The 10,000-nt window shown below is 46.6% G+C and overlaps 1 protein-coding gene across 1 annotated transcript in view; it reads right to left on the bottom strand.

Moving 5' to 3' along the window:
* The window catches only part of LOC116061229 (AT-rich interactive domain-containing protein 1B-like), a gene marked incomplete at its 5' end in the record, with an annotated part of 48,824 nt that overhangs the window by 7,713 nt on the left and 31,111 nt on the right, over positions 1–10,000 (bottom strand). The window contains 8 exon segments of the mRNA XM_031315275.2: positions 1–399; positions 2,402–2,483; positions 2,566–2,682; positions 3,397–3,541; positions 4,485–4,660; positions 5,930–6,194; positions 7,866–8,085; positions 8,870–9,079. The exon segment at positions 1–399 is cut by the window's left edge and continues 307 nt beyond it. Of these exon segments, the coding sequence (XP_031171135.2) occupies positions 1–399; positions 2,402–2,483; positions 2,566–2,682; positions 3,397–3,541; positions 4,485–4,660; positions 5,930–6,194; positions 7,866–8,085; positions 8,870–9,079 (1,614 nt within the window).

Raw genomic sequence — 10,000 nt, 5'->3', positions numbered from 1 at the left:
CGGGGGCTGGCGTTGGCCGGGATGCCCAGGGGGCCACTGGCTGTCCTGTGGGGCCCGGCCCTCCTGCTCGTCTCCTCGGCTCACGCTGGGGTAGGCCGGCCCCTGGCCCTGCCGGCTGTATGCGTAGTCAGTCCTGGGGGGCCACATGTTGGGCTGTGACCCCTCCCCAGGGCCCATCATGCTGTGCTGCCGCTCCCGGGCGTATGGATACGGGTACTGGCCCTGCACCGGCCGCTGCTCGGGGCCCATGTAGCCCCCACCGCTGCCGCTGCCTCCACCTCCACCGTATGGGCCGAACATGTCGGGGGGGTGCTGGGAGCCAAACTGCTGCGCCGCGAAGGCCTCGCCCTCATGCCGCTTCGCAGGGGGATACATGCCCTCCATCGCACGCTTGTAACCCTGTAGATTGAACAATAGAAAATCTGATTTGTCATCGTAATGCCATGACCTCCTAACCTGACTCCACCAGATGGATTTGCTCGGCATATCCATCTGGGAACTTTCCGTTGGAGAACTTTTGGGAAGGGGCGAAGATACTGGTTAGCTGATTGGATAAACCATCTGTCTATCACCACCTATGTTGGTGATAGACGGGCCAAATCAACCAATCAGATCAACGATATATCAAACTCTTGCTGAAACCAGTCGGGAGAAGAGCAGACACATCTTTTCCTCTGAGAAAAGCCTCCAGTGCTGTTTTTTGCTCTTCTTTCAACGAAGGAATACTTTCTAATTCGGATAAAACTTGCGCGATAGCTACGCTCATCTCATCCGTGGAAGCCGCCACGTTGTTTAGACTGAACAGTCGCTTCTCGTGGCGTCACACCTAAACCTGCTCAAAACCAACGCTGGTTGGTCGGTCGTTTGGCGAACAGCTCCAAATTTACTCTGTCTCAAGATGCCAGACTGATCTGGGAGTGGAAAACTGGAGCTCGCCAGATCAGGACGCTCTCACGAGGCTAGTGACCTCTGGCTGTCAAATTTTTCGAGAAGGGTCTGTATGCGGACTGTAAGAGACGGGCGTGACTTGAAGTTGTCCAAATCACACAGAACCACACGAGAAGTTGTCGACAAAGCTAAAAACCAGGCAAGATACAAGTCTGTGTGCAAACTAGAGGGTGACAATTTTGGTGCGGGAGTCAATTTCACTGTTGGTAACGTGATAGGGATGGAATAGAGCATAGAAATCAACGGGACGGAGCCGGAGATTAAATTAAGAAATGATGCTGCAATGTGGTGAGTGTGCTCAAAGATTATGAGGCATTTCGTTTTAGAAAAGAGAACCACTTACAACTCACAATATGCTTGTTGATTGGCTACTGCTAGCCACAGATTCTTCTTACCTACCCTAAATTGATAAATGTGTGTTTTGAGTGTGAGAAGATCTCCGTTAGGAATTACTTAATGAAATGGCCTAGACCTGCAGGTAATGCATGTTACCTAGACCTGCAGGTAATGCATGTTACCTAGACCTGTAGGTAATGCATGTTACCTAGACCTGTAGGTAATGCATGTTACCTAGACCTGCAGGTAATGCATGTTACCTAGACCTGTAGGTAATGCATGTTACCTAGGCCTGCAGGTAATGCATGTTACCTAGACCTGCAGGTAATGCATGTTACCTAGACCTGCAGGTAATGCATGTTACCTAGACCTGTAGGTAATGCATGTTACCTAGACCTGCAGGTAATGCATGTTACCTAGACCTGTAGGTAATGCATGTTACCTAGGCCTGCAGGTAATGCATGTTACCTAGGCCTGCAGGTAATGCATGTTACCTAGACCTGTAGGTAATGCATGTTACCTAGGCCTGCAGGTAATGCATGTTACCTAGACCTGCAGGTAATGCATGTTACCTAGGCCTGCAGGTAATGCATGTTACCTAGACCTGCAGGTAATGTATGTTACCTAGACCTGTAGGTAATGCATGTTACCTAGACCTGTAGGTAATACATGTATAGTGTAGCCTAAATTTCTGAGGCAACCTCAGTGATTTGACCATCAGTCGACCGGGCAGTCACATAATCGTGATATGACGGGAGTATTTTCGTGGGCTCGGGATGGGATGGGAGCAACAATTGATTCCCGTGTCACCCTCTAATGCAGACCTTCGGACAGAAACTTCTCCACATTAGTCTGGATTAGCTTCCCCTGCTATTAGCATTGCTTTCTCCGAACAAGCCTGTCTGAAGAAGGTGCTTTTTCAAGCCCGAAACGTGGCCATTTAACAGCTTGTTCCAACAGAAATTAAGCCTATTGACAGGTTTTTTGATGAGCTGTTCCCACACACACACACACACACACACACACACACACACACACACACACAGGCTGAGGGGAACAGCTTGCAGACGGATACTTTCATTATTCAGCTTGTGTAAAGTAAGAAGTGAAGTTTCACCTGCTGTGGAGGGAACAGGGGCTGATGGGAACTGTAGGCCATGCTGTGAGGATACTGCTGCCCGTAACCGTCATGTCCGTGTCTGCAGGGAGCAGATTTTATTTACTAGACACGTTAAGACAAAATGTAAAGCTCCATCTGAAACATAGTCTCTGTAATCTCACCTCTGCTGTGTGTATCTGTTGGCCGGATACATGCCGGCCTCGCCCCCAGACGGAGCCACGCTGCTCTGACCTGCAGGGGGCGCCATGCCTCCGTCCGGCCCCAGCACATGGTCCGGCCTGCGGTGCAGAAGAAAACTTCAGACACTTTAAATCCAAGGGGGTAAGCCTCTCTCCACAAAGCATAGCTCCTATGGAGCCATTTTGATGCTACCAAGCCATCACCTCCCGTTAGCATCCCATTGACTGCCATTCATTCTGACGTCACTTTGACAGAGAATAACTTTACATCTGAAGAGTTTAAAGACTCTATTTGTCCATTGTTTATTTCTAAAGAAACACGACAATGTATAAAAGGCTCCATTACCTTGTAGCTCACGTTATGGCTCCGTAGCAGACGTTTTTATAAAAATAGGCTAACGATTGGGTCATAACCACGAGACTTACTGTCTCATAGTAGAGGAATTACCGTATAGTACAGGAGAAGCTCTCAGGCAGTTTGGACTTCCATTAGCTGTTTAAGTTTAATTACTAATGTTAACTATCATTTTAGTGATCAATAATTAGCCTGTGTCTATGTTATCTCCTTACATATACCTACGCTCTCCGTCTCTGCTAGATTGGGAATGATTGAGATTTCTCTTGGCACAGCTACCAGAAGACTTCCAACTTTCAGACAGGTTGCTCACGTCACATCTACGTCTTCAAGCTCAGTTGGAGGCTGCTCAGTAACGCTCAGCCATCACCGGGAAAGATCTTCTAATATCCTTCACTGGTCTCCGTCCAGAGACACGGGACCTGGTGGTCCAGTTTATATACTGTCTACGGTCTTACCTCCGCTCATATGCGGGGCCGTAGGGGTACTGGGGTCTGGGGTCCATCCCTGTTAGGGGCCCAGAGGGCGGCCCGCGGGGGTACACGTCCTGCATGGCACCGCTGGGCATCTGACCCGGACCAAAGGCCTTGCCGGGCCCCGGACCTGAAGAGTAACGGGTGGAGATACATTGCTTAATTTGGTAAAAATGTAATCATCATTTGTACCAATTCACAGATTTCTGTTGAAAAGGACTGCAGGGTGGAGAACTTAAAGAGCGTTTTGATAATTGATTGATTCTTTAGTTCTGTGTCATGCACACAAAGTGGATGTATAAACATACAGGACCCCCAATAATCCATTGTGGCCTTTTTCCGAAACGTTTTGTTGCTTTTTTGGACAATTTAATTTTTTTGTCGCCTTTTTGAGTTTTTTTTAAAAGATTATTTTTTTGGGCATTTCCTACTTTAATGGACAGGACAGCTAGGTGAGAAAGGGGAGAGAGAAAGGGGGGGGGGAAGACATGCAGGAAATCGTTACAAGTCAGACTCGAACCCTGAACCTCTGCGTATATATAAGTATATGTGCGCCTGCTCTACCCACTGGGCCAACCCGGCCACTTTTTTGAGGGATTTTTTCTCCAACGTTTTCGTGTCTTTTTTAACGTTTTTTCTTGCTTTTTTCGAGTTATTTTTATACAATAATTATGTCGCTTCTCTCATTCCATGCAGCCAACATAGTTGGAGGTCTCAACCCCCCCACAATGTTGAACCCAAAAGTTACGCTTTTGTTTTGAAGACAGGTAGACAAGGTAATTTTTTACAGATCGTTCTTACGCAGAGTATTCCATCTAGAAGCACAACTGAAATGTTTCATTCAGCCAGAAGAAATCCTCATAAAAAGAGGGCTGTTTTAGTGAAAAGTACATCACTAACGTACTCGTAAACAGCAAAATAAAACAGACAAAATCATCCCTATCTCAAGTTCAGCTTGCTCACATAATCAGGGTTTCTGCAGGTTTCAACAAGACAAATTTAAGACTTTTTAAGACCTGCGGAAACCCTGATATTAAACAAAGTCTTTCTTTCCCATCACTGTGGAAGCTCACCTTTCCTGGGTCCTCCGTACGGGTCTTTGTTGGCATCGTACTGCATCCTCATTGAGGGGTCTGTGGGGCCTCCCTGCTGGTAGGGGGTGCCGCGGGGTCCTGGGCCTCGCTTGTTGTGGAAGGCTGGATCGCTGCCTTCAGAGAACGGGTCCAGGATGCTGACGCCGGCCATGTTCCTGAGAGGAAAACCAAGACAGAGGGTGAGGACTGACGTTAAACACTTTACCACAACACAACATGCACGGAGCTGAACTAGTCTGAGTGAGACGAAACGTAGAAAAAGGTTTGAAAAGTTGAATAAACGTAATTCTTTAATTTGTATTTTACAGAAATAAGGCGAGTAAGTCCTATAACAAGGATTAAACCGTAAGAAAGAAAAGAAACAGAAATGTAAACAAAACAAATCAACAAAAACAAATAAATCGTCAAAAAATACCCGTAAAAAATGTCGTAGAAGAAACAAACAAAAACAACAAAATCGTCAAAGGAATCCTTTGTTTGGACCTTGTTATAGCTCAATAATATAGCGGAAGCAAGCGTAAAAAAAAAAGAAAAAACTGTAGAAAACAGCGGGAAAAAGCATAAAAAACGGTGGGAAAAAGCATAAAAAACGGTGGGAAAAAGCATAAAAAACAGCGGGAAAAAGCGTCAAAAAGCGGCGGGAAAAAGGGTTAAAAAACGGTGGGAAAAAGCGTTAAGAAACAGCGGGAAAAAGCATAAAAAACGGCGGAAAAAAGGGTCAAAAAACGGTGGGAAAAAGCGTCAAGAAACAGCGGGAAAAAGCATAAAAAACGGAGGGAAAAAGGGTAAAAAAAACGGTGGGAAAAAGCATAAAAAAACGGCGGGAAAAAAGGGTCAAAAAACGGCGGGAAAAAGGGTCAAGAAACAGTGGGGAAAAGCATAAAAAACGGTGGGAAAAAGGGTCAAAAAACGGTGGGAAAAAGCATAACAAATGGCGGGAAAAAGGGTAAAAAAACGGCGGGAAAAAGGGTCAAGAAACAGTGGGGAAAAGCATAACAAACGGTGGGAAAAAGCATCAAAAAACGGTGGGAAAAAGAGTCAAAAAACGGCGGGAAAAAGGGTAAAAAAACAGTGGGAAAAAGCGTCAAAGAAACAGCGGGGAAAAGCATCAAAAAACGGCGGGGAAAAAGTGTCAAAAAACGGCGGGAAAAAGCATCAAAAACGGCGGGAAAGAAAGTATCAAAACTGTCCAAAAAAGTGCAAAAAACGTTTAAAAAAAAGCTCAAAAAAGCTCAAAAATAAAAAAATAAATAAAGTTAAACATGTTTATTCTACAAGCTTGGACAGTTAAGGAGAGTAAAACAATGTAAAAAAAAATTTAAATCAAAGGAATCCTTTCTTTGGACCTTGTTATAGCTAAAAAAAGAGAGAGAATTTATAAATACCATTAAATGTTTTGGTGATTTAGACGGATTTTCCCGTACCTGTTTGCAGGCTGGGGGCCACTGTGGCTGTGGGGGGTGGAGGGCTGGGGACCCATGTGGCTGTGGGGGGTGGAGGGCTGGGGGCCCATGTGGCTGTGGGGGGTGGAGGGCTGGGGACCCATGTGGCTGTGGGGGGTGGAGGGCTGGGGACCCACGTGGCTGTGGGGGGTGGAGGGCTGGGGGCCCATGTGGCTGTGCGGGGGCTTCAGGTTTCCGGCGGCCTCGGACTGAGGGGTGTTGGGGCCCTGTAGGGAGCCCGAGTTGGCTGCAGAGATACAGACCAGACAGAAAACCTGCTGAGAACAAGGGCTACGTGTCATCATGTAACGTCACACCGAAAACAAGACACCGGGACCAACGGGGACACCGAAGGACTGGATCCTTCAGGACCACCAGCTTCCTGGAGACCAGCAGAGGTCATTACTGCAGGGTCATTCTGCTTTACAAAGGTAGAGAGCAGTAGATAGAGATGGTCCGATACCATTTTTAGCTTCCCGATACCTATTCTGATACCTGAACTTGCATATCGGCCGATACCGAGTACTGATCTAATACCAGTGTGTCATATATTTCATTATGTTTTAACAACTGTATACTACTATCTCTGTATGATTATATGATGTATAACAGTTGTATACTACTATCTCTGTATGATTATATGATGTATAACAGCTGTATACTACTATCTCTGTATAGATGATATGATGTATAACAGCTGTATACTACTATCTCTGTATGGATGTGATATGATGTAGAACATAAATAAACTACTTTAACATAGATTTTCTTTAGGGCTTTATTACGTGGTATCTGATCGGTGCATAAACTCCAGTACTCCCCGATACCAGGATTTTAGGCAGTATCGGAGCCGATACCGATACTGGTATCGGAACATCTCTAGTAGCAGATATGAGGTTTACAATTTTAATTTATATAACTTCTTAGACCACACGTGTCAAACTCAAGGCCCGCCGGCCAAATCCAGCGCCCACATCAATTTAGGTTCACAATATATTTTGGCCCATCTAGTTGTGCGCCAAACCAAAAACATGGGAAACTGTTTTTCAACTTGCAATTATGTGACACTCAAAGCAGAATCTGGCAAATTTGCCGACTTTGAGACGCAGAAATTCCCCCAGAACCAGAATCAGAGAGTTTGCATACTCAGGCTGTGAAAGAGCTTGTTGAGAGTCAGCTGTGTGGTAGCATACTTAGAAAATATTATCATTGTTTTAGCTGGATTTGCTAACTTCTAGGATGGATTTGCTAGAACTTCTCGGATAACTTTTTTGCTGACTTTTTCAGGACTTTATGTGGACCAGACTGTCAGTGAGAAGACTGTATGAGACATGCAATAATTTTCAATGAAATAAAAGCATGTCAATAAACTCTACATGTCTGACCCTTGATGTGATTCTCTTTTTCTAGTGTGGCCCTCTGGGAAATTGAGTTTGACACCCCTGGGTTAGAAGATGGCTGTGTCTCATGTGATCTTGTTATTTGTACACGCTGTGACTCTACAAATCACAACATGGAAATAGGAACATGTTGGCGTTATTTTGTCACTTATTGGGAGCAGTAGGCTAGATGGAGCCGGTTACCTCCAGGATCCGTGCTAAGCTAGGCTAGATGGAGCCAGTTACCTCCAGGAACTGTGCTAAGCTAGGCTAGATGGAGCCGGTTACCTCCAGGATCTGTGCTAAACTAGGCTAGATGGAGCCAGTTACCTCCAGGATCTGTGCTAAACTAGGCTAGATGGAGCCGGTTACCTCCAGTATCTGTGCTAAGCTAGGCTAACGGTGGGTGCGTCAGACAGAGTTACAACACACACGGAGATGAGAAGGGTATGTATGGACTTGTCTAACTCTGGGGGATACGGGGAATAAGACAGTCCCAATAAGTCGGCGTGGTCCTTTGAAGAGAACAGGTTTCTAACCTGGGGAGGGGGGCTGGATCTTGGCCTGCAGTGACGGAGGTTTCTTGGTGTCTCTGGCGCAGCCTGGCGCCTCAGGCGGAGGCTCCTCCCCTCGCTCTACCTTACACTCGTAGGCGAACAGGTACTGGATGTACTGCTTCTTCAGGGAGCTGGCTGAGCTGCTGGACGTCCCCACGCTCAACAGAGACGACAACTCCCTCCACTTCTTGTTCTTATTCACCTAAAAGAAGAAAAGGATCAGAATCAGAAAAACATTTGTTGTCCGGTGAGTAGCACTTAATAGGGATTTGCTTTGGTTTAGTAGCCTAGAAATTCTCTGTTGGCACACACACACACACACACACACACACACACACACACACACGCACACACACAGACACACACATACACAAACACACACAGACACACACATACACAAACACACACACACAGACACACACATACACAAACACACACGCACACACACAGACACACACATACACAAACACACACACACGCACACAGACACACACACACACACACGCACACAGACACACACGCACACTGACACACACACACACACAGACACGCACACAGACACACTCACACGCACACAGACACACACGCACACGCACACAGACACACACGCACACAGACACACACTCACACGCACACAGACACACACGCACACACACAAACACAGAGACACACACACACACAAACACACACATACACAGAGACACACACAAACACAGAGACACACACACACACAAACACGCACAGACACAGAGACACACACTCACACACACAGAGACACACACACACATACACACAGAGACACACACAGACAAACACACACACACACAAAAGTAATGGAGTAAAAAGTAGAAAGTGGCATGAAAAGAAAAGACTCAAGTAAAGTACAAGTACCTCAACATTTGGTACTGTAGTCCAGTACTGCAGTACAGTACTGGAGTAAATGTACTCAGAGCTGGAAAGAACAAAAGAAAACATAGCTGCGTTACCATGGCGAGACCTCCGATCTCTCGGACAGCCAGGTAGAGTCTGCAGAGGTCCAGAGGTTTCCTCCCGACGGCCGGCAGGTTTGGGACCGGCGTCCCCCGCTCCTCCATGAAGGACAGGAAGCGGTCGACCCACAGCTTCCTCTCGGGCTCGCCGCCCATCTCGTACAGACGGGTGATCTTCTCGCTGGTCACCGTGGCCGCGTTCTGCTTCTGCAGAGACACGTCACGTTTAAGTTATCTCTCTCTCTCTGTCTCTCTGTCTGTGTCTCTCTCTCTGTCTCTCTGTCTGTGTCTCTCTCTCTGTCTCTCTGTCTGTGTCTCTCTCTCTGTCTCTCTGTCTGTGTCTCTCTCTCTGTCTCTCTCTCTGTCTGTGTCTCTCTCTCTGTCTGTGTCTCTCTCTCTGTCTCTGTCTCTCTCTCTGTCTGTGTCTCTCTCTCTGTCTCTCTCTCTCTCTGTCTGTGTCTCTCTCTCTGTCTGTGTCTCTCTCTCTGTCTGTGTCTCTCTCTCTGTCTGTGTCTCTCTCTCTCTCTCTCTCTCTCTCTCTCTCTCTCTCTCTCTCTCTCTCTCTCTCTCTCTCTCTCTCTCTCTCTCTCTCTCTCTCTCTCTCTCTCTCTCTCTCTCTCTCTCTCCAAGCGCAGTCGGAAATGTCAAGATCTATAAACAATCTGACAGAAAACAGTAACTTCTAAATATTAAGGGTCCTATTTTAACCATCTGAGGTCACGGCGTGAAGCGCCTGGTGCAGGTGTGTTTAGGGCGTGTCCAAATCCACTTCTGCTAGTTTGACGGTGGTAAAAAGGGTCCGTGTGCCGGGCGCATGGTTCTAAAGGGTTGTACTTAGTGTCTTCATTAATCAGAGGGGTGTTTTGGGCGTAACATGCAATCAACCAATCAGAGATCATCTCCCATTCCATTTAAAAGCCAGGCGTGTTTGGACCTTGGAGCATTGCTGTTATGATGGAGGATTAGCACCGTAATATTTTTATTTGTAATCTTCTGCATGTGTGTGTGTGCGCGTGTGTGTGTGTGTGTGTGTGTGTGTGTGTGTGTGTGTGTGTGTGCTGCTGTGCGTCCCTGTGTGTGTAACAAGCATAGTGTACACGCTGTGCACGAGCCATAGGAGCATTTTAC

The sequence above is a fragment of the Sander lucioperca genome, chromosome 19 (assembly GCF_008315115.2).
Source record: "Sander lucioperca isolate FBNREF2018 chromosome 19, SLUC_FBN_1.2, whole genome shotgun sequence".
Classification (NCBI taxonomy): Eukaryota; Metazoa; Chordata; class Actinopteri; order Perciformes; family Percidae; genus Sander; species Sander lucioperca.
Note: the sequence above shows the minus strand (reverse complement) of the source record. Positions and strands in the feature narration are given on the sequence as shown.